Here is a 26370-nt window from a genome sequence, read left to right as displayed (position 1 = left end):
GAAGTCTACCTTTGAGTGGAATTTATGTTCTCAACTAGGTATTTTTTCAAAGGAAGCCTGCAAGGTGGGCAAACCTTTGGGCCCGGGGACCACATTGCCTTTAAAAATTTGACAGATGGGCCGGATCAGCACAAGATACGATACATATGAAAAACTGCATCCGTTAACAGTACATATTAAACATAAACAGAAAAAAAGGACTAAAGCATTGACATACTCATCACTCATCATTAAAGTAAAAAGTATAAAGTACAAAGTAAAGTAAAAAGGAATGTATTAAGAAATATTATAATGTCATTTTTTTTTAAAATAGAAGGGCTGTAAAACACAAAAAATAAATAAAAGTGGACAGAGCTACTGCCACTGGCTTCCGTGTGAAGGCGCCATCTTGGGGATTGACAAAAAAAAAGAAATAAAAAAATATTTGGACAACGTCGGCGGGCCGGATTAAAACGCCTCGTGGGCCGGATGTGGTTCGTGGGCCGTAGTTTTCCCATGGTGCTCTAGACCGTGAGGTGGCCTCTATTGAAGCTTTTTGTAACCTGAATATTTCATTCATAGAAGCCTTTGTAAGTAGAGGTACCATTGTAAATGTTTCCATTATATATATTTTTATAAATAAAAGGCAGGACTGGTACCACATCCTTCATAAGATTAAGCATTACCTCTGGATACCTCCCACAACAATTTGTGATAAAATGGTCACAATGACGCTTACAATAAGGCTATAAAACAATTATTGATACATGCATCTGAAAACCAATCAATGATATTCCGCACTACCACACCCTTATCGCTACTTTCAAGCCCTCAACCCCATGAAGCCTTGCTGTAAAATTCTCATTCGCTTGCCAGCTGATGAAGTGAACAATGTTTATTGCTATTGCTCAGCAATAATTACTTTACAGTAAAACAACAGTAAAAAATATATTTTTAGCACTTATCTTCAATTATATATATGGCATGACAAAGGACAGAGTTAACTCTTTGACCGCCATTGAAGGCAATAGAACGAATGATTACTCTATATGTCCCATTCAAATATTTTATGGACTACAATCGCACATGATCTGTGAATACAACACAAACTCGCTGGCAGTGGAAGAGTTAACTGTTATTGAATAAAACTTGCCGCACAATGTCTGAGTTTGTGGAAACAATCTATCATCTCTTCTTCAGAAAAACTTTTCAGGCTGGCTTTGCACTGAACATATGAGACCTGCTTGCATTTTTGCCCTTCCTCACAATGTAATAATGTTATTTCATTTTGCTTACTCATTCACCATCAAACCTCTCTTCTGCTCTTCTTCCACTCCCAGTTTCCTATCCCTCCATGTACATCTTCACTCACCGATACTACCCCACCCTCTGCGTGCCGCTTTTCAACCGGCTTGTTTGCTGGCTCTCTCCCCTCATCTCTCTGCATTGCAGTATCTGTGTCAGCCATCGGCAAGAATAGCTGTCAGCCTGTGTCTGTATTTTGTCTGAGTGTGGGTGTGTTAGATACTGCAGAACCTTTCTCAACAGCTGGACAGGAACTGTAATGTAGTTTCTTCCTTTCAACTTTTCTTTCATCTATTTGTCAGCAATTTTGACCTATTTATGGTCGCATTTCCTTTTTATCCCTTGTCTTGAAACAATGTTATTATGGCCTCATTTATCTCACAGTATTTCAATGTTTTTCAACATAAAACTATAATTTGTGACCAGTACACATTTAAGACCACCCATTTTCAACCATGCTGTTTGTAAATCCTTTAACAAAGATTACTCCTATCTCGGACAGGAAACTGACTGCTGGGAACATTCTTTCTTCTTTTCCGACTTTCCTGTCCACGCTAAAGTGAATAAGCAGTCCCAAGAAACACCTTCGTTTTCATGCTGTGGTTAAGAAATGTGCCTACGGCAGACCAACCTATTTTCCTTCTGTTTGTATCTTTTGGTTGTAAATGTTTTGCTCCCACAGGCTGAAAAAGGAGCATCAAAGCAGAGCATAAGACCTGGGTGGTGAACATGGGTTAACCCCTTGATGTCTGAATTTACATTTACCTCATTCACTGTGAAAGATGGCGAAGCAAATGTATTTCATCGATCTAACATTCACCCATTTTAACTGTAATAGATGGTATTACTTGATCATTTTTCTCTGTTTTTGGTCGCGACAGACATTGACGTGTATGTGTAAAATGATAATTCAAGGATTTAAAGGAGACTTTCAATAATTTTACTTTGAGACCATAGCATGGCAAAGTAATGATTCTGTTGATTTGAAGTGGACATACTGGATGCTTACCTTAAGCTTCCTTATATCTGAACTTTTTATCAATCAACTTTTCTTTTCATACTGCAATAGTTTGAGTATATATATTTATTCATACATATATACCCCAGAACCGTGAGGCAGAGGTGCTAACCACTAACCCGCCGGGCTGCCCCATACATATATGTATATATATCATCCACCTGATGGAATAGTGGTTCACCCACTTTGGTGTTAGCAGGCGATTGCTGATGGTGTCGAAATGCTTATGAGTGCAAAGTCTTGTGTCTCTCTCTTTGCACTACAGCTTGCTGGCGACCACTCTAGGGTGTAGTCATTTGGGATAGGCTCGAGTAACCCTTACGAGGATGCGCGATAACGAAGATGAATGAATACATACATTACGGTCATTAATTCCTCTACTGAACTGCTTGTCCTACCAAGGGTTGCGGCGGGTTCTGGAACCTATTCAAGCTGACCCTGACCTGGTGGCCAGCCAATCGTTGGGCACAATGAGACAAACAACCATTCACTCTCACACTCATCATGCCTAGGTTCAAGTTAGTGTTCAACCAGTCTACCCTGAATGTCTTTAGAATTTGGGAGGAAACCGGAGCACTCGGGAAAGACCCTATGGAAACCCTGGGAGAACATGAAACCTCCACAGAGTGAGGGCCAACCTGGGGTCAACAACCCAGAACTTTGAGGCCGCAGTGCTAAGTAATCACCCACTACATGTGTGCGTGTGTAAGTTATCATTTCTGTTCATTATATCTGATAACAGAAGCTGTTAGCCCAACCCTTCTTTTGTTCGACGTCTAACACACCATGTTTTCCCATGTCAATTCTTATGTATGTCATCAGAGGATTTTTTCCTTTCACCCACTTAAGATAAATCACCAGGCTCCAGCTTTGGGCTGATAGGCCAATTATCGAGTGGTAAATCTTGGATTGTTGACCCCTGCTCCCCTCACAGTTAGATTAGTGAGTCTGTCAATTACCTTTTGGCTCTAATCCAGATCAAAGTCACTCGGGCCTCAGGCGGTCAACGACAAATAGTTTGTCACCTGTGTCACAAAGGTCTATAAATCAGTCCAAAAGTAATGTATGACAAGATGTCAAATATTGACCCTGAAATGCCAATATTCAACTAGGTTTTTTACAGTGACCCAGCTGGTTGTCTATTCTGTGCTATGTACTCGAACACATTTCGTGTCCTCTGTTTTCTTAAAAATTGCTCCCTTGATCCTTGAATTTCTTCTATATAATATTGGAGCCAATTCAGTCATGCTTTTGTTCTGATTTGAAACACATTTTTCATTACTAGATGTTCAATCCATTTGAACTGAGAGGGTGGCAGCAAATTAACATTTCTTTGCACCCGAGTACCAATCATGTGAACATTTTTCTTTCATTGGATTTATATTCGTCTCTAAAGTATTATAATACGTTATTTAAAAATTTCTTGGGCTGATTAAAAAACTGTTGCACCAAAGAGAATGAGAAAATGATATCAATGGACGAATCAGAAAGATGTGATTAGTATGCATTTTCAGAAGAACAAGAACCTTACCAGACTATCTCAAGTCATAGGTCTCTGCTCAACAAGAAAAAGTATGATGATAGTAAGACACACCCGCCTTGGCACATTGATACAACCTCGCTCCAAAGCTGATTTGTTATTGGGGCCTTTACAGGGTCACTGCTTGTGTTTGATTGGCCGCAGTACGCAGTAATTTAGACAAAGTGGAGCGTTGCTATGCCAACACTAGTCAAGGCCAGACTAATAGAGGAAAAAGTGATGCAAGATTAACATTGATTTTGCTGTGTGTGACATTTGCCCCCTTTGAGCTTTTGGCTTATGATGATGGTTATGAAGCATTAACAAAAAAATATATGTTTGAAATGAGGAGAGTAGTTACAGATGCAATCATAGAACGGAATAAGAAGCCAGAGGAATGAATGAGAAGTAAGTACCACATATACGATGTTTGACACGTAAGGCGTGCAGAATTGTGGAAACTATAGGGGAATAACGCTCATGAGCCCTACAATGAAGTTTTGGGAGAAGGTGGTCGAGGCGAGACTAAGGACAGAAGTATTTGTGAACAGGAATATGGCTTTATGTTAAGGAAGAGTACCACATATGCGATGTTTGCATTGAAGCTAGAATTGGAAAAGTAAAGGGAGGCTATACTAGATATTAAAAAACGCAATGTAGTGAAGCCACCAATGTTGAAGAGGCAAAGTTGGGAAGGATGAAAGTGTATCACAGCAGTGAATTGTGCAGTAGGAGCTATGATGTTGATTAGACCAAGTCTCCCCATCCACCTGGCTACTTGGCACAGGGATGTAAGAAAGAATATTAGTACATAAATTCCGTTTTAAACCTGTCAAATATGGAGATCGGAACCTCACGTTTGCCAGATCAGAAAAACAATATGAAACCCAATTATACTATAAATATAACTGGTCTTGTAGCAATACGCAGATTTCTACACAAAAGCCCTTCCATTGTGTATGTGGGAGGGGCCATTTCATAAATGCTAGTAAAGCCGTTTCCACAGCTGCTATAATCTTGCCTTCTTATTGAAATAATAAAAGTTGTGACTATTTTTGTGAAACAATAAAAAAAGAAATTCATTTGTACTTGAGACAGTAAATAGGATTGCTTGTGTAGGCGATGTTTGTTTCCTAGCCCCAACTATATTTGTCTTAGCCATTTTCAGGCCGATATGGTTTTTGGGGCCAGTTAAAAAGATGCTAGGAGCACAAACAAAAGTGCCTATTGTAATAACTACATTAATTCAACCAAGAAACCAGACATTTTCTTTTTTTATTTTACACAACATAACAACACAGTACATGTTGTCTTTTTCTGTACATGAGCTTTCGAGGAGTGCGTGACCAAAGTATTCCAATGTCAGCGAAAATCTTTTATTTATTTATCGTTGTTTTATTTATATTATTCCATTTAGAAAATATCAATTTCATCCAGGTCCATAAAATCTCCATTTAATATTTTTACCCACTTACTTTGTCAAGAAACACCACCTATTCTTCGGTAGGTCAGAAAGGCTTAAAACTCCCGCCTTCCTCTGTCCACTCTTTGCTCAGCCTGGCCTACTCTGTGGAGTGTGATGTAGCGCTACTTCCAGGTAGAGAGTATTTGTGCAAAAGAAGGCACCGACTGCTATCTCTTGTCCGGTCGTAGTCACACATGTGCTGTACGGCATGACTCTAGAACTATGGACCAGAAAACCTGTGAAATTTCCCTTTTTGTGTTATTTGCAGGTAAAGTGAAATCAGGTGGCGAGCCCATTGTCTTGCATTTTTTTGTGCTCTAAAGTGAAACCAACATGAAAAGTCAAAGACTCAACAAGACAAGGCAAGGTATTGGCTAGTGTTGCACTGATACCAATAGAATCAGCACCGATTCGACACTAAAACGATGTCATCTATATCGGTGAGTACTAAGAAATAACATGACGGTGCTGCGCAATATGTAGTCTTTGGGATCTTGTTTCCAACCACCGGTTTTACAACCTGAAACGGACAACAGCAATGCACATTGCCATAAAAAAGGAACTAATTTTTAATTATTTTTAGTTAATGTTAATAGTTAACTGGTAGACATCCTGTTCATTTTTAAGCGGGAAGTCCTTCTTCAACTGGATTAGGCGTCTAGTACTGTCAATGCCTTCCTATACACTGAAAAAAAAAAGAATTTATTCTTAAATATGTAGGCAGCGATTGGATGAGAGCATCATAGGAGCTGTATTCTCCCCCTTACTTGTTCCACTTAGGAGTCTACTCGAAGCAAATATAATGAGAAACGGGGAGGAGGCCCTCAAATTGAACTCTGTGGATTTCCTTAAGACAGCAAGCCTCAAATATATAGTTCTGTCTAAAAGGTGGGACCTGAACAATCCAGAGTGTGCACAGTTGACTTAAACACTCTCAGACCCAAACCATGTTAGCAATTACTTCATGTTCAAGTGAGTATAGAGTCATTTGGCATTAAAATAATTTTTAGAAATGTATTTTAGGGATACAGTGTTCCCTCGCTTATCGCGGTTAATGGGGACCGGGACCACCATAAGTGCATTTCCGCGAAGTAGGGATTACCCTTCAAAAATGCTTAATTTGAATTTAACTCCAATTTATTTATTTTTTTTACCCCCCTGTATACAAAACACCATATAGAATACGGGTAGAGAGAGAGTGAAATTCATGTTATAAAAAAAAAACTGTAAAATATGTTGTTTCAATATAATATTTGTATTTTTTTTTTCACAAAAAAATCTGCGAAGCTCTGAGTCCGTGATAGCTGAACCGCGAAGTAGCGGGGGAACACTGTATTGATACAGTGTCGACATCGGATGATAAAGCTATTGGTATCAGAAGCCAAAAAATAGCATCAGTGCAACACTAATATCAGCTTGCTTAATGGTAGATTTGAAACACCTACAAAACTGTCAAAATAGGAGCAAAAACAGATAACAAATAGATGTGAAAAGACAACAAAAAAATGCTTGAAAAATAAGACTTGTCCATTTGTCACCCAGAAATAAACTTGTCTTTGCTCACTCAAAAATTTCAACACTAACATTCCCATCATCAGGTGAAACAATGTTACTGCATCAGGTCGCAGAATCAATTTACCTTGCACTCACACAGACACACAAAACCCAGAAATTGTCACACCCAAAATGAACAACAATATATAATGTGTATTTTGTTTTCTGGTTGAAAATTTAAACCGTGCTCTCCAAGATCCAGTCAGAATCACAGCGCCCTTTATTGGCGTCTCCCTCCCCTTCTTTGGAGCAGAGCATTCCACTCATTGATTGACTCCTTTTGTCCCGCATAATACGTCCCAATTTCGGTGCTCCCGTACTCCCTCGGTGGGACGAGAGATTCTTTGAGCCTCCTTCACTGAGAGAATACCTCCTCCTTGGCCGGCTTCCTCCTGCCTCCTCGACAGGGAGAGTCTGGTACTTGGCGGAGGAGGCGTGGGTGCGAGGAGCACGCCGCAGAATGGGCGTTTCTCGATAGCGGATGGAGGAAAGTGCATTTGAAGTGGCAATGGGAGGAGGCTGTGCTTGGTCAAGTGAAGTGGAATTGTTGCGGTTGGTGTTTAGGGTATCTATAGGATGGAGAATGGAAGAAGTCATGGAGATTGGAGAGGAAGTAGGGTGAGGTGATTGACTAGGAAGAATCTCCAGGGCAGCTGAGGTGTTTGAACAAACCGAACCCGGCTTATTGAGAGCGGGTTTACGCTTTGGCCGAGTTAGTGAGCTAGTTGTTGCAGGTGAGGAGACACAGGCTCGTGCTCTCTCCTCACACACTTTTTCCTGTTCTTCACCTCCAGGTACTGTCCATTGCTGGCTAAGAACAGATGTCGTTGTAGAGCAGTCTGGCAGGGAAGAGTTTGATGAAAGAGTTACCCCGTCCTTTCCTCCTCCTGGTTCGCTCTTCTTCTTTGAGCTTCCTGATAGGTCCTCTAATCCAAATGAGCCATGCTTGGAGGTGCTGGGGGTCACACTGCATCTTTGCGACTGCTGTCCGTTTGTCTGAGAGTGAACATTTGTCATCGACATTGATATGCCTTTAGCGCCGTCTCCTGGATTACACACCTGTGGGTCATACAGAAAAATATGTTTTTCCTCCCATCACTCATTGGACTAGATGTCACCGATCCGATCGCCTTATAAGAAATCAGGCTTAATCACATAATTTTCCGATGATCCTAATGTGGAGTAAAAGATTGGGTTTTTAAAATGTACATATTTATCTTTACAAGTTTAACACATTGGCTGCCATTCACAGAGATTTACATCCAATCTATATTTGGACTGGCAGTCAAATTGGATTGGATGTTTATTGCCGTCCATAGCAGTAAGACATGCTCCCTCAATGCCAGCCAGCAGTTGAAATGGATTTGATGTCAATGGCAATGAAAGGGTGTGAAAGAGTTACAAACATCAAAATAAGCCATTGGGATACGGATATTGTAAAATAATAATAACAATATACTATTCAGTATATTTTAAACTATACATAATTACATTTACGGATATTCACACAGCAGCAAAAAGACAAAATGTTCAGCAACATAAAAAAAAAGCAAGAATATTACAACAACTTGAAGGGATTTGTCTCCCAATTAGATTCTTATATGGCTATGATGTTGGGATCGGTTCAAATTGAAAAAAAAATCAATACATTTCTATAGTAACTGATTGGGAGTTAATATCACCAGATCGTCAAAATAAGTTGACTTGGACATGGACTCAATTGCAAAAATAACGTGTATCATATTTATACCTGACATCCTGTTTAAGGATACGACAAAACAGTTCAACTTACTTACAAACTTGTAGTCAATTTAGGGATTTTTTTTTATTTGGGTTAAATATTGTTGTGAAACATTGCAAAATTGTTTCATAGAAAAAATGAAACCAACATGACCTTCTCTCATTTGCCAACTTCAACAGTCCTTAGGGTCCCTTGGACACAAGGTATGAGCTAATTGGAGAAAATCCGATTTGAGCAACACGAGATGTGGGAGAAACAAATGAGCTATGAGGTATTATCTCATTCTCCTACTAGTCAAATGTGTTTAGCATCTCAAATCCGTCTCATTGGTCCCAGTGATGAATTGAATCAATTTCAGGTCATCACTTGCTCCTAAGTTACCCTTAGGAAATGTAATTTAGAAACAATTCACAGTAGTTAACACAATTAGTGGAAATATTTGAGTATCTCAGATTTGTCTTACATGTTTACCATTGGTAAATTTAGTTCATTGTTCATAACTAACATTTTCCATGGCTACATGATCTAAACCTACCAGGAATTACATTGATTTTTATTTAATATTTGAGAATTATTTATTCATACTGTACAATTATTTTTTTGATTTTGTTGCTTTGTTAATTTTAAAAATCTAAAAGATTTAAAAAAATGATAATCATCTGAAAATCAACATTGCAAGGCACGTCCAAATGAGGTTATCCAGACACCTATAATTTTTCAGAACATTTTCCAACTCTAGAGAAAAAACATGGTGAGTGACAAACAGACCCACCTTATACCGTATCATCAAGATAATGATGAAAACGAGCACAGAAGCAACTATGATCCCTCCGATGATGATGATCATAGTTCCACCGAGGAATTGGGACTGCATAAAATGGCACCTCATATACTCTGATTCTGTAGTGAACTGCACACATCCTACCACACGGGTTGCCGTCAAGGAGGTGATTACGTCATCATAAATGGCAAGCACACACAGATCGTACAAGCTTCCTGCTGCTAGATTGTTGACTAGGAAGGTCTTGCTTGATGGCGGAATCATTCTGTTTTACAGGAGAAAGGAGACAAAGGCAATGAATTAACATTCAGTGTTACAGGCATCATCAAAAACATTATCTGTGATCCATAAGGGCTTATAAAGGGCACAGGAGCTCAACTCAAGTTCTAAATTACTTTGCTTCGTTTCCTATTAACATCCGTTGCCCAGTAATTTAAACATGGGGCATCTCATTCAGCATTTATCACAATTAATATATACAAAAGGGCGGCCCGGTGAAGCTAGGGGTTAGCGTGTCGGCCTCAAAGCTCTGGGGTCCTGGGTTTGAATCCGCATTTGTATGGTACCCGGTCGACAGACATTTGGTCCCTGGACATTTCGTCGAACGGACGTTTGGTCGACGGACAGTTCTCTCTCTCTCTTAAATATAATTTTTAAGAGCGAGAGATTACCTGGTTGATCGCTTTCAACAGTATACTCTCTCTCTCTCATGATTATAATTTTGAGAGCGAGCGAATCCGGCAACCAAACGTCCGTCGATCAAACGTCCGTCAACCAAACGTCCGTCGATGAAACGTTCGGTCACGCATTTGCATGGTCTGCCGATCCCGCGTGGGTTTTCTCCGGTAACTCCGGTTTCCTCCCACATTTCAAAAACATCCATTGTAGGCTAATTGGACACTCTAAATTGCCGATAGATATGAGTGTGAGTGTGAATGGTTGTCCGTCCCTTTGTGGCCTGCGATCGTCTGGCCACCGATTCAGTGTACCCCGGCTCTGGCCTGAAGACAGCTGAGATAGGCTCCAGCACCCCCTGAGAGGTTAAAGTGGTTCAGAAAAGGAATGAATGAATGCACATCCAGTGCAGAATATGGTGGTGTCTTGTGGGGACTTTTTTACACCAAGCAAACGATATGAAGACAGTAAAAAATCCCTGAATATTTACTTTTTGGAAGATGACATGAAGAGAGAAAAGAAAGTTACCCAAATGCTAAAAATAGTAAAAATGACAATGCACAAGGCATGCTCAGTTTACAGTTTAAATGATTTTTTTCAGGCAAATTTGTACATAAATTTATAAATACAATTAAAATCTGATGAATGTTTTAAATTCAGTTAATAAAGTCATTCATTTTTTAGTTTTTTTTTAATTAGGGTAATGAGGATACACTTGTGTAGAGGCGTAATGGCAATTTAATAGACAAATGATACTATTCATAGTCACAAGAGGGTGTCATGAAATGTTTTCCTCTTCCTGTGTGGTGTTAACCATAGGTAATTGAAAAGCACTAGTTTCAAGGATGACAAAGTCCTATCTTTAATTAGTATGTTTTTGATGAAAAGATGATAAAATCTGGACTTCTGACATCATTTCACATACTGTAGTGGGTACTTTGCCATCAATTTAACTTAATTACTGGACACTTGGTAATGTGGGAATGTGCTCATTCGTCCTTCAGCTTTTTGAAAATGGCTTGTCAGCTTTACTGGATTTCCTCATTAAAATGCTAATGAAATTTCTCATTATAACCAGTGAGAAGCAGTTCACAGTTCTTAGCCTAGCTGCATTGAGCAGAGCGAAAGGCTGTACTGCGTAGTTGAGTATCTGGTTTAAAGGTAGACAAAGGTTAGACAGCATGTGATGGTTTAGTGGATAGTATTGCGTTGAGGGAAATCTACCCAAAGGTCGTTAAAGTGCCCACTGTGAAATAACACCACATGGCTGTAGGAGAGTATGTGGGGCTCCTTGTGGCCATCTTTGTGAGCCCATGAATACTAAAAGGATTTGAACACTGAGCTGACCATGGCTGCTTACATCTCCCCCCACTCTCTCTCTGCAGGTTAATGGCAGCAGTGAAAGTCCTACATTTGTAGTAGATGTCAACACAGCTTGCACACAGATAGGCATATATTTCGTATACGGCTGTGGAAATGACATTTCTTTGAAAATGTGTTTTTGTGTCTGCCTCACGCTGATTTAAATACAAACAAGTGAAGAACTAAATTTACTAACTTAATTAACAGTTCATGGCCTATGACTCGACTTAAGTCATCACAAAGTACTCAGTGCTGAAAGCCTTTCAGTAAATAATAGTATTTGCTTATTGCCAAAATGATTTCCTGCATACATACATATGGGGGTGAAGATTCATAACTGAGAATATTTTTTGGGGAAAACCAGTGCTCAATTTGTAAACCATTAGGTGCCAAAACACAACACTTTCAAAAGTCAAATCATGTGACTCTTTTTCTCCTTTTGCTGTGAAATTTAAATGTTATCACCGGTTGACATTCAATTCATTTGGAGGGAGAGGGTGGCAATGTTCATTTGCACGTAGCCCTCCCACTTCAAATGAATTGGACACCAATTGCCGTCAATGATAGTCAATACGTTAATAGACAGTATGCATATTTTTGAGGTCCAAAACCAAGAATGTCCCCGATCCAATTAGGTGATGGCCAATTGGGCTTGTTCGTGTCATTTTTCAGGGCTTTAAAGCAACAAAAGTAAAAAAAAAAACAAGGGGAACAAGATTTATTAATAAGGATGACATGGTGGATGGATCTTGGCTTAGAGGCACGGAGTGCAGATCACGTTTATTTAAGAAAATCCACACCAGCACTAAATACAGTACATGTCATGGGAACCCAATATTGTATGTTTTGGTGTGAGAGAGGAGTGAAGTAAGTTTATTTGGAGATTGAGGTTTAAAAAATTGTAAGATTTCACTTATTGTGACTTGAGAAAGACAAACTGTGCCCCGTTTACAAACCTTTGTAAAATATATCAATAAGTATGCTCCTTACCTTTTTCTCATAATAAATACAAATACATATAATTTTTGTATCCCACTCTTTTAGCTCATTTACTGTGGCGCCATAAACACCAAAGGTGTAATATTGTTGTGATTGTAGAATCGAATACACACACTACTGATTGAAACAAAGAAAATCTAGTTCCTATTCACAGTCCAGTAGAGAGGAACAACTCATGCCATTAGCCCAGTTCTTACCATGTCCCTCCCAAAAACCAAAGAAAAATGAAATGGAGAATAGAGCTTAACACTATAGCCACATGACCAGAGTGTTGAGTCTTTGCACATTTTCATCATTTATATTCAAAACATCTTAGTATCATCTAATTAGAAATACACATTTCTTGTTAACACTTCAAGCATGATAAGACTGTACAGCCATTGGAGTTCTATCATGCTTACTTAATTCATATGGATGCAATCATTGAAAATATTTTTTTGTGCTTGATTTGAATGCTACTGCCAACATTTGACGATCTGCTATGGACAGACAAATGCCCTGGCTGAGGCTATTACCCTAATCTATCCACTCTGCTATGCCAAGCCCTCAGCAATGAGTGCCTGGGTGTGAAACATGTTTTTCCACGTTGTTCTTCCAATACACTTTCATTACATGCAGCGTAGCAGCAAGAGCTCATGCTGATAGATAAAAATGACATTTGTCTATAATGCTAGGACTCAAATTACAGCAGAAATGTAATGAGAAGCTCAAGAGCTAAGGAGATATTCATTTCAAAAATATCCACTGGATGGACATTTGTCACAGATACAGACCGAAATCCTTTTCTGTACGGATTGATGCTTGTGTGTGCATTTATCACTCATGCCTCCCTTCTTTCTTTACAGGCCCGGACAGAGCCAGGAGGGCAGTGCAATCTTCATTAGTCACTTTCATCTTTTCCTTTCAGGATGAATGCGTTCATCCATGCACAGATTGGTAAACTCTTACACCAGATTGCTTTGTTTCAGACCATTTAATATGATGAATGATTTGACACCGTCTTCAGGCCAGAGCCATACATGATCCTTCAAGCATTCATGGCAATGATAATGATTCAACAGACAAGGGGATCTTGGCTTTCATGAAGGAATAGGGGGCTGAAGTTGTAATTTACACACGTCTGCGGCGCTTTTCTCAGAAGATCACGTGTGGCTGATATTACTGAGCAATGCTAAAGTATGTAAAATGCACTGGACTGGATCATTAGTGGTTTTATGTAGCTGCAAATTGATTGATTTCTTGGCTAGCACTAAGAAATAGAACCCAGTTTTCTGAGTGAAGCAAAGGTAAACTATTCTTACAGTACATCCATTTGATTTGGAAAAGAAGCTAAAAATGGTGTTCCTATGTAATATTTTATAGTTTAGCTTTTCACCTTCAATGGCATATCTCTGAAACATAAAATGACTATAATTTTAGGTTAAACATATTGAAGTGAATAAGTTCACATACTTTAGATAAGGATATCATCATCAGGAAGGCATAGCATGTGCTTCACTGTCTTACTGAAGGACTCTCGGCATTGTTCTCTTACACTACAGGATTTTCTAGGTATTAATATCTGATTGCTTGAAAGAATACATAAGAAATGTCCCAGATTCTTATGACAGATATCTAAACATGGTTGGTCCACAGAAGTTTGAAAATCTAGGGTGCCACACACTACAAGAATCTCTCCTGACTGAGTCAGGCCCAAAAGTCACAATAAATAACAATAAATCAAGAGAAATATGCCACAATTAGTACAATAGCACCAAACTTCAGTATTATTATTTTTTTTAGGTTTTATTATGCCTGATCCAGAGTGCACGATGTTTTTAGTCATTCTTGACGGCGGAAGTGCCAGATTACATGACATTGTATCACAATGTCGCAGTGTGTCTTTGAACGGACAGGTTGTCATGCTACAAGACCAGAGGCTGCCTGATCATCGCTTACTGTCACGAAGAGCAGGGCCTGACAGCTGACGTCGTCGGGAGGCGGGGCAAGCTGCTGTCAATCAGTAATAGCGATGAAGACAGTTTGTGTCAGAATAGTGACAGTGGTCGGCCGTGCTCGAATCAACATATTTGCTTTAAACAAAACGAAAAAATAGCATTCACTTTTTAGGAAGGGAGAAGGGACATTTGTAGGTGAGCAATAGAAATCCAATTGAAGAGAATGTTTATTTTCATCCTAACAGCTGTGTGCTTAAGTATAACTTGAAAAATACAGTGATTATTACATTCAGTACAGTGACCCGCAGACCACATTCACCCAGACTCGTTACAGCATGTGAAAGAATAAATGCTTTATCCATTTTTTAATGCTTACACCAACATTGTGTATCTTGTGCAGTCCCAATGCTGCTTCAAAGTTAACCCGACCAAGAAAAATATAGAATATGTCTGAATGCAATTGGAAGACCTCTGACGGACCCCGATTTTGTTACAAAGACTTTGGGAGGAATCAGAGTGACTAGATCAGGGGTGGGCAAACCGGTCCTAGAGGGCCGCTTTGGGTGGAGGCTTTTGTTCCAACCGATCCAGCACAATGAGATTTCTACAGAAAACAAGAAGTGACATACTGCAATCCCCTGATTGCACTTGTAGAACACCAGATTGGTCAAAAGGTGCCCTCTTTATGGGTTGGAATGAAAGCCTGCACCGACTGCGGCCTTTTGTGGAATAGATGAACACTGACAATAGAAGGTGAAACAGGCTTGAGAATCGCATCCGACATGGCCCCAGCATTCAATTTAAAGTATAAGTCTTGGGTGATGTAAAGTCAATGTCAGGGTCTTATTCACCACATCATTTCAGACCCCCATTTGTATTATTTCTCGCCATTTACATGTTTTACTAATTGTGCCACAGACGAGACATCCCAAGTTCTAAAAACTCAAAGTCAGGGAGACGTTTTTCAAGCATACAATCCTCTATATACTTTAGTCAATTCTGTTATAAAGTGAGTTTATAATTTTCATTTATTACTAGTGGATTCCTCCTCTGCCATCATGCAAGTTGCCCCTACGTTTCTGAGAGTAGCGATAACTTCCGTGACGGTTGGAGGCACTAAATCAAAGCACGCCCACACTGAAAGCTTTTTGGGTAGTTTGCTGACTGAAACAATCAGCACACTCTCTATCAAGCACTCGCTTTGACACACACGCATCATGCACTCTATCTGCTCTTCCTAATCTGACTGAAGAAAGGCTATTAAAAACATGCAGAAGTTAGTATTTCACTTGAACACTCACACTCGCATTGTCAAAACAAACAAATAAAAAAACACTCCCACGCATGGACACAAAAAAAGAACGGGATATTTTATCCAACCCGCGGACATTAGGGAGCCACTATTAATATTATAAAGACTCACAGAACTTGCTGGACACTTGGGATGTCCGCATAGCCTTAAGTTCTTTTTCTTTTCTGTGCTTCACAAATAGGCTAAACATTATGTTGCATTCGAGTAGCCGAATAAGATGTTTTGCCAACTGAAAATGCTACAGTGCCAACAAAAAAACATACTGAAAGGGTCATATTGCTAAAAGAAAAAATATTTTCAAGATGTTTTTATATTCATACTCAAAAGCTCCCGATAGCTACTGGCTTTAAATACACTTTAGAATGATTACACTGTTCTGTTTCTGAACATAAGTCTTTAGGGTCGCATTCTAAATCCTGATCTGCTATTCTTGTTGCAAGTAGCAAGCAGTCTTCCGATAAATTTGAAAGGTTACAGATTTTAGTAAGGAGAGATCATATTTAATCAAAATGGAAAATTAGGAGCACTTCTGTAGTACTTGATCTAAATGATATGATAGCACTTTATAAAGCCTTCCATATTGGCCTTTTTGCTAATGAGCTAGGAATACGTCAACCCATCGCTTAGTGATGTGTCGGTGTGTTCCTGAGTCACTTGGGGGTGCATTCACAATTTAACAAACACAACAAAACATGTTCGATGTAGTATAATTGATTCTTATCTTTACAAGGGTATTTTACCAGTAACCCCATCTTCAAATCACCCAGACTGACTTAAGCATGCAACTTTATCAAACTACATACAAACATTTAATTAAAGGTGTTGTAAACTCACAGAAAACATGAATAAATTGTTGGCTTGGGCAAAGGTAAAAACCGTTCTTAACAATCCTGACAAATTGGAATGCATAAAAAATGATTACGTCTAATTAGGCCTTAAAGAGGGAGAAATCCAGCTTGACATGTCAGTGCTACGATTATGTAGGTATGTCAATCTTACCAGCACTTGCAAGTGTTGATGCTATTGCAATTACCAAGATTCCTTTGTAAATCGACTCCTGCATGTTTGATGTATCCGACCCAGAATATCATTCTAAAAGTGTGTTTTAAGTCTTTCTTTTAGTCTGCAGCATGATGGTACAGTATTTTACCAGTTTAAAAACTAGCAATATATGTCTGCACAACTCAAGTTACCCATTGTAAACTGCAGATTTCCATCATTAGTAAAATATATGAAATGGTAAATGAAATCAGCACATAAATAATTAAAGAATTATTTTGACTAGATATTTTTGTGACAGAACAAATTCTCTCATCTGACATCAGTGTGGGCATCTATTTCTGCACAGTAGTTGTAAGTGCAAATGGTTGTGTCTCTGTGTGTGCCCTATGACTGACTAGTGAGCAACCCTAGTGAGGATAAAGCAGCTCAGAAAATGAAGGAATATGTGTGTGTAGTATCACATTCATCTTTTCTTAACGAAGCTATTCTGTGTTCAACAAAAAAGTAAATTGTGTTAGCTGCTTTAGATCTTATATTCTGTACCACTTATTCTTGGGAGGGTTGCGCCAATACTGGAGCCTCTCCCAGCTAGCAATAACAAATAAGAGGCGGGATACCCCCTGAACTGTTTGGTATTCAATTATAGCTCGGAAAAATCTTCATTTTTTTTAATAAAGCAAAGAATCACACATAAACAGCTCAATTTCTATGGTAACAGAGGGGTGTGAGTGGGCCAGAAAGTTACACATATTTATTGTTAGGGATTAAAATCTAACAATTGTGGCACAAACAGAAATCCCCCTCATACGATATCGAAGTTCAAATTTTGTAACACGGTTTATTTGGATAGTGAAATCAGACATTTTAGAATATCTTATTATGGAAGAGAGTTTCCCGTGGCATTCTCCTGCACTACAGGCTTTATAAACCCTCTCTGGGCTTTAATTCCCCACTCCGATGGTTGGCCTTTGGTTGTACACAATAGACTCCCTTGGCATTTATGACTGTCCCCTGAATATGTGCCTGTCTATAACCTTCCCTGCATACACGATATTTGTGTAACTTTTTCCACGCTAATGAATATTCAGATATTGGAAACCGTGCCAATATGATACGGCTCATAAACCTCTACATTCTACCAATTTGGAGAAAATGATGTAATTTACTGGTAAAATGAACCTGGAAGAGGTTGTAACCTAAGACAGGAAAACAAGGGAGGCAGCTATTACCAGCAGCAAGGGGGGGGGGGGGGGGGGGATTCACTCATGATGAGGTTTTGGCTTACTAGGAGGCACATTTTCCATCAACTTGCTGAGTTGGCCGTGTTGTAAGATGACACATCTACCTGCATCGGGTAAATGATGCCCTCCAGCATTCAGCTGCTAGTTCTGAATATTTCATAATCTTGGGCTTGTGGACAGCTTGCATTTTTCATCCATGGTGAGCTCAATAAGAAAAAGGTAGTGCAGTTGCTGACCAAAGTGGGATAACCTTCCCAAGTTATGAGGTTTTGGAGAAATTTAGAATGCCCTTGCTATTACAAAGTTTTGCAAACACCGCCTCAGGAGCTTTCCCAAGGTTCTACACTTCTGTGGAGCCTTGGTGCAATTAATTTACTTGCTTTACTGCTTAAAAAATGTGCTGTTTTACAGTCAAAGGAAATAGGTGCAACCATGTGTTGTCCTGTAATCTTGAAATCTCCCTAAGTGGTTAATGGACTCTCTTGACTCTCTTAAACTCTTCTTGTTGTCAGAGGGGAATTGGCTTAATCCCTGCATGGTGTTTGGGTCTCATTACTAACACAGGGGTCAGGAAACGAACACCATCGAAGGACAAGGTGAATTTGCTCTTAACAGTGACTGCATTAAAAAAAAGAGAATAGTTATGTTACTGTTTCAAAATACATTTTAAAAGTGAAATACATCAAAGTTTGGATTTCACAGCTGGAACCAAAAATATATTGATCCTCATTAAAGCCTGAGGAGAAAATTAAGATTTGAATTAATTTATCTTTTACGTAAAAGTGTTAAAACTGTACAAAATTATAAAGTACTTTGTCGTTAGCAATTTTCAGAGAAGGAAACCACTGCATGTTTTTTTAGAGATGTATGGTCAATTTCATATGTGGGTTATTAATTATCAGTTTTTAATCCATGACTACATTAGGAAGTTTATATGACAGCATAATGTGTTTTGAAATCATAAAACATACTATCATTCCAATTAGTTTCACAATTGTCATTAATAGAGCAGTGAATGGTTTGGTAAAACTAGTGAGGTGCAAATTTATATTTTGCCATCATTGTTTACATGACATTGGCCTAAAAAAACAAAATATTTTTTTGCAGGCTATTCGATTCAAGTCCTGAATGGAACAATAAATCATACAAAAGATATGATACCCTCTTTGCACTGAGGACAGACACTATATAGAGAAAAGTGCTACTGTACAGCACAAAGTGCATTTGTGTAGATTTTCAGGTGAAAAAAACTGCTGCATTCAATTCCAAAATGAGATATGTAGAACATCAATTAGGATTTTGTTAGGGTAGATTTTTACTGTTCTTTTCTCTAGCAAAACTCCATTCTTCACATGCCAAGTCATGCGGTTAATTATAAATCTTCAAATTTGCCAAATTTCTTGGCAACAGTGTAAATTGTCCATTCACAGGTCTTTTCTGTTCTTTCTGATCAGCATCACAGGAAGCTAGAGTCTCTGTACCAAGTTGAAGCAAAAGGCAGACTACTGAACTGGTAGCCACTCAGTCACTTGGCAACTTTCCAAATTCACATTTAAACACCGTCTCTGAGTCTCAACTGATTTTACAGTCTGCACTTTTAGTAATTCTGTGAAAAAACACACAAATCTTTAGAAAAGAATTATTGTAGATACATAAATTTTCTTTTGTATTGCTGGAGTCAGGACGAGGAATTAGATCTCCCACCGGAAGAGAAATACAATACACAAGGAGCAAAACTGTGTCGGTAAGCACCCTAAATCTCATTTCCATTCGGAGCATGTTGAATGAGGTTTTCCTGTTGCGATCAATACTGAATCAAAAATTCTAAGTATTACATTACAGCTATGGGATATATTGCATGTATACAAGGTCAGCAGAATGGCGCGTGGCAATATAAGCATACTTTGCAAGAATTCTTTATTTACTCATCTGTCAAATTGTAAATGCGACTGAATTCATATGTGATGAAAATAAAATAAATTGAGTCAATAGCACAGAAAGATGAGCATTCACAGCCAGACTTGGATTAAAAATGAAAGAACATTACAGTTGGTTTGTTTAGTGTGATGGACATAAATATTGTGTGTGTGTGGGTGTGCTACTGTTGTTACTCTCATTTCTTTCTATATAGTCTGTCCTATTTCTTCATATACACCCCTAATCTTTAACCCCTTTTACACTTTATGGCCTCTTTCCCATTGTTTTCCCTGCCTGCTCTTTCGTTAATGAAAAGGAAGAATCAATGCTGTTGACTCTTTGTTTTGCCAACCGAGGTGTTGAAAGGAATTCAATTTTTTTCTGTGAAAGGAGGGGAAAATAACAGAGAAACACTAATTAATTCAAAGTGCTTAATAGTTCTGGCCAGAAAGTGGTTATAAATGAAAGACAGACAAAAACATGTAAAGCGTATTCATCTGCATATTAATGTATACACACTGCATTTCGTTAAGAGCTTGTATGAATAAATTAAAACTGGATTAGTTGTTGTTAGTTGTTACTATTCTTGGTCATTGAAACTATATATTTGTTGTCACATGACATGAAAAGTTATGTTTCACATTTTATATAGTTAACCATACTGATTTAGTATGTTAAGATTAAGTTATACACTTGTATTTATTGTTTTGATAATTTTATTGATCTAAGGAAGTTCTGATAAATTGGAGCAATTGCTAACACTAGTTCTAACTCTACCCAGCTCTTTTAACATTTAGGAGTGACCATTTGGTAAAGAATAGTTTATTTTTTGGGCTAAATAATAATGCCCACAGTTCGATGTGTAGCCCGGGGAGAGAGTGGTTAGCGTATCCACCTCACAGCGCCGAGATCGAGGGTTCACATTTTCTGCGTGACTTTTCCCCAGTTACTCCGGCTTCCTCCGACATCCCCAAAACATGTATGGTACATTGGTTGAACACTCTGAATTGCCCCTAGGTATGAGTGTGAGACTGAATGGTTGTCTGACTCCTTCTGCCCAGTGATTTTCTAGCATCCAATTAAGGGTGTCCCCGCCTGTTGCCAATGGTTAGCTGGGATAAAGTCTAGCACACCCAATGGCCCTTGTGAGGATACGTGGTATGGAAAATGAATTAATAATTAGGTGCATCTAGTCCAGCATCATATTTATTATTTGACAGGGTCTCCTTTTTTCCTGTCTTTTTTTATATCTCAAAAATAACAAACATCCACTAACATCTGACCATTGGTGGATTTCACTGGTATGGTGACCTGTGTCTATTTTCGAGTACTAATCATAAATAATGCTGTTTTTTTTCATCATTAGTTTTTCAATGCGTCAGAAATGTATATGTATTGAGTATAATATAAACACTAGCAACCACATAAAGTCAAACACTTTGACATGAACATTCAGTAAAACCAGTCATTCAATGACTTTGCCTGCACAGATCATTTCCATGCAAATAAAAAATACTGAACATGATTAGAGCCTTTGTCACCAATATTCGTATCCCTTAGCATCCAATCGCGATGATCTCCTATCTCAGGATGATGTTGTGCACAGATTAAGTATGTATGAGGATTACCAAGGATATTAACATCGGATAATTCTGATAGATCACCCACAAGCATTTTTGTGCCCAATAATTCCATCCAACCATTTCACAAAAGCAAACAGTCAGCTCAAATAGCAATCACGCTCAGAGAGTTTGATTTAATTTATGTAATCCTGAGAAAACAACACATGCCACAAGAGCGCCTTTTCCCTGTCAAAGGCTATTGAGTGGGTGGTTATGTGTATTTTTTTAGCAGTGGCACGTTGAGACCGCAGGTCTGCATTTGATTATTTTGCCATAGCCAAATCTGTCCTGTGAGGACGTTCATATCATTGTTTTCATTTCCCAGCAGCCCTAACAGTCACACACATGACAAGTTCACCATCCACCTTGCCACAAGAAAAAGTAACATGCACATGCAGAATAATCATAAATGATGTCAGAAGCAGCTGAAAATCAAATTTAAAAGACCAACAGCTAGGTTTATTGCCAAACATACTATTCAGATCGTTGTGAAATAGACATATCAACCATTCGCGACTGCTTCGATGATCCAAGTTTTCACACTAAATTAGTGTTAGTGCAACACTAAAGTATATTGCGAAATTTAAGGAGCACATTTTGGTCTCAACCTAGCAATATCTGTCAAAACTCCCCCCTCTGAATGGGATCTGAAAGTGATATTTATTTTAATAGCGACTCATAAAAGGAAAGCAAGTATTAGTTTTGCACACGTGTACCTGTTCTTTTCAACATGTTTGTGGATCTATTTATCTACAATACGGTACATTGTTAGGCTGGGCCTGGGACTAATACTTGATTTTTATCCCCTCTGTCCACTGACAGACAGTGTTTTTTTTTAAATGGGATGTAGGGGTCAAAGCGTTCTTAAAAAAACTGTTATTTTAACAGCCTATTTAGACTGTTGCTCTCTACTACTAAAATACTTTGATGAATGCTGGTTCTTGGTTTCCGATATATATATATATATATATATATATATATATATATATATATATATATATATATATATATATATATATATATATATATATATATATATATATATATATATATATATATATATATATATATATATATATATATATATATATATATATATATATATATATATATATATATATATATATATATATATATATATATATATATATATATATATATATATATATATATATATATATATATATATATATATATATATATATATATATATATATATATATATATATATATATATATATATATATATATATATATATATATATATATGTTCCTCTTCATTATGTATTGTTTCTCTAGTGGCACTTTTTGGAATGGAATCTATTTATGTATGAAGTTCTCAAACAGCCAATGGCTCATATCAAATGCCAATACAGCAGTTAAGTATTATTGCATAATCTAATTGCATTTGCATTGTGTTTTATTGAGTGAGTGTTGTGACTTTCTCAGACTTACCGGTATACAAGCGAGTCATCTTGGCTCCCATTATATTGTATCTGGAACATCCGAATACCTGGAATATTCCTCTGAAAGTTAAAATTAATCAGGGCGGTTGATGATGTTGCCTCAGCAGTCACCACTGTTTTTTCCACTCCACCCTTCACATCGCCGGTTACATTGCCTCCATTGTTCCCACTTCGAGTGGATGTGGAAATGTCAGATGATCCTGGATCAGGCTCTTGGATGTTGTTGGTGTTGTTGGAGATTTGTGGAAGTTTAATAATAACTAAAGATAAGGTTTGGTGGGCTTCACCAGCAGGGTTAGAGGAGATGCAGGTGAATGAGCCTGTGTCTTTGACAGTACTGATGAGGATGTCTAGACTTCCATTGGTATGGACCAGTGTTCTTGATGTGTTTGAAACTAGTTTGCCATCAGGAGAGATCCAGTGTATTGCTGGCTCTGGGTCACCTCTGGCTTTGCATCTGTTAAGCAAGAAAAATCCAACAAATCATAACATACAACTTGCTCAGGGTTCTTGATGATTTTAGGATGAAATACAAAATAAATAACCATTTATACAGTATGAAATTTTGCAGTGTGCTTTTCTAATAATGTTTATACACAAAAGATGGGTAAATATCAAATTATAGTGGGTATTTTATTTTCAGGTCTGTGCTGTTGACTTGCAACTTTTGCAATAGTGAACTGAAATGGGGTGTATAGCAAACATGTTGCTATGACAATTTATGGTTTATATATTTGTGGCATTCTCCTAAGATTCACTTTCAAGTAGTACACAATGATTTAGTGAAAATATAGTATTTGAATATGAACTTCTGGTGGCTTCATGGCTTGCTATCTACTTGCTATTGTAAGGGCTTTTTTCGAGGGTTACAATGGTCACACGAGATATGATCTTTGGAGCTTTTTGCTCTTTGTAAGTTTTACTCCTTGCAAACATGTGTGAGTTGTGTGGGACCCAGGAGGGTGTGTATATAAAGTGTATATACAATCACATCTGAAGACATAACTTGGAACATTTTACACCTGAGGCGCTTTTCAAAATGTTCCATGGTGAAAGGCAAAATTCTCTTATGAATACAGCAATGTCCAGTTCCTGTAAAACCTGTTGCCAAAAGTCAGATCTTTTAAAGATATGTATGCAATGCAGCCTGCACTCTTTGTTCCCTGAAAGATTCAGACTTTTATACTCATTTTGAGTTATTTGTTTCCATTGTGCACTGGGGTCCACCAAGGCTAACTTTTGTCAACAATTCTGTCCAAAATGTCCAAATTTTCAAGCCTACGTTTAAGAGCTTCTGGTAATACACTTGAACCCATTTTTTTCGTTGATAAAATATTGTTCTGTGTGTTTGTTTTATCAATGTTTATTAATGTTTTGTCCTGTTAATGTCTATGTTTGGATTCGAGTGAAAGAAGTCTTTGAGTAAGACAACTAGCGGTATTAAGAAAGCAATATATGAAACTATGATCAGCACCTCTCATATATCTGGAGTAAGAATCTGCACTTACTTTAGGGGTGAAACTTCAGGATGAAGGTAAAGTGTGCTACAAATTTTAGAGTTTGTTGTGTATTCTTTTGGTATATTGAAACAAAATAATGAAACGTGCTGTTTATTCTGTCTAATCACCCTCTTGCTACCTGCCACAATGTAATTTCCCGAATACGGGATGAATAAAGTTATCCAATCCAATCCAAATAATTAAACATATCATTTTTCGTAGATGTGGACTTGGAAATTTAAAAGAGCCCTGGTCGTAAGTGACCTAAAGACAATTAACACTTGTGTGTTTATGCAAATTGTGTTACATATAGATACCTGAGTGACACTCTCTGGCCTTCAAGAACCCTCATTTCTTGAGAATATCTGGTAATGAGAGGGGGTTCACAAAGGAACTCTTCCTCAGGAATGGACCAAAAGTATCGTCCAGATAGGTGCAGAGGTGAGGCACATGTCTCCAAGTCATCCTCACGGTTGAGTCTTCGCAGCCAAAGTAGCTCACAGTTACAATGCAATGGGTTTCCGCCAAATGACAGGGCAAAGGCTGAGGAGCTCAGGATGCCAGATGTAGCCAGAACCTAAATTTTATTTAAAAACATCCATTTAAATTCAAATAACAATAAGAAATCAATAAACACAAACTTAAATTTGTGAGTAGATTTTATATATTTGTTCATTATTTGCTTCTTTAAATTTGTTACACGTGTGTACATGTTAAAAAAAAAATCAATGTTATGACGTTATCAACCAACCTGTGCTCGCTGAAATAGAGGGTCTGGTGGGAGCTTTTGGAGTTTATTAGATGTGACATCAAGCCGATTGAGTTTCTGTAGCAATGAAAATGTTCCCTCTGGAATGAAGTCCAACATGTTGTGGTCCAAACTTAAAGTATGGAGGCTTATCATTTTCTGTTACGGACATGAAATACAAAAATATATTCAAACCCTTTAAGGGACAGTGCCACTAGGTTGGACAGCTCTTCAAATTTGACTTCTAAATTCTTTAACACTTGATAAAGCAAGTGACTACTTTTGGTTATTTAAAAAACCTAAATATTATTATTATTATATCGGCCTAGTGATCGAGGGGTTCGTGCATCAGATTCATAGTTCTGGAGTGGAGGGTTCAATCCCATGTTGGTCCTCACTGCCGAGTTTACATGTGTACCCCTTTTGTGGGTTTTCCCTGGGTACTTTGTTTACTCCCTATCCCAAAAACCTGCAAGATAGGCTTGTTAAACACATTAAATTGCACATAGGTAATGTTTGAGCGTGAATGGTTGTCCGTCTCCCCGGCAATTGGCTAGCCACCAATTTGGGTTGTCCAACGCCTGGTACTCATAATTGGCTGGGATAGACTCTAGCACCCCAATGACCCTTTTGAGGATAAATGATTCCAAAAATTAATAAATCAATATAATTAAAAGTATTATTATATATTTTGATTAGTCATCACTATGTTTCTATTGACCTAAAAAGAGGCAGTGACCCAGGAATGACCGAAAATTAACAGGAAATTATCCAAAATGTACACTGAGTAAGCCTAGAATGTCCCAAAATTTGCAGGAAGTCACTCCAAAAGTAGTCTATGCCTGCCATTGACAAAGATATATCAATCATTCAAAACTGGGAGTCCAGGCTGTGAATGCTCAGGGGTAATGATGGTGCTAGGTGCTTTATCTTTTTTGTTACTGTCAATCACAGAAAATTATTTAAACTAATGTCTGTTAAGGGGGAAGCATTTACTAAAAACTTTGAAAACAAGAAAGCGGGTACCAGATTTGTGAATTCCGATTATAAATTACCACAAAAGGGACACAAGGTGCTGGAGCCTAACCCAACCATGGGCAGTGGATACAGGGCATCCCATTGTTACCTGCCAATTGTAGGGCACATTGAGTTAAACAACCATTCATGCACATACTCATAGTTAAGCAGAATTTACAGTGATTAATAATTTTACATTGCCTGTTTTTGG

At 38.0% G+C, this 26370-nt stretch overlaps 1 protein-coding gene across 2 annotated transcripts in view; it reads right to left on the bottom strand.

Moving 5' to 3' along the window:
• Nucleotides 1-5077: 5077 nt before the first annotated feature.
• Nucleotides 5078-26370, bottom strand: part of lrfn5a (leucine rich repeat and fibronectin type III domain containing 5a) — a 70053-nt gene continuing 48760 nt past the window's right edge. For both annotated transcript variants that reach the window (XM_077731656.1, XM_077731657.1), the window contains 5 exons: nucleotides 25146-25301; nucleotides 24712-24971; nucleotides 22885-23352; nucleotides 9354-9627; nucleotides 5078-7899 (listed from right to left, as the gene is read on the bottom strand). In XM_077731656.1, coding sequence (XP_077587782.1) covers nucleotides 7018-7899; nucleotides 9354-9627; nucleotides 22885-23352; nucleotides 24712-24971; nucleotides 25146-25301 — 2040 coding nt within the window. In that variant the 3' untranslated portion in view covers nucleotides 5078-7017. The remainder of the gene's footprint in view (nucleotides 7900-9353; nucleotides 9628-22884; nucleotides 23353-24711; nucleotides 24972-25145; nucleotides 25302-26370) is intronic.

The sequence above is a fragment of the Stigmatopora nigra genome, chromosome 13, assembly GCF_051989575.1.
Source record: "Stigmatopora nigra isolate UIUO_SnigA chromosome 13, RoL_Snig_1.1, whole genome shotgun sequence".
In the NCBI taxonomy this organism is placed as follows: domain Eukaryota; kingdom Metazoa; phylum Chordata; class Actinopteri; order Syngnathiformes; family Syngnathidae; genus Stigmatopora; species Stigmatopora nigra.
This window is presented reverse-complemented; position numbering and strand designations above follow the sequence as displayed.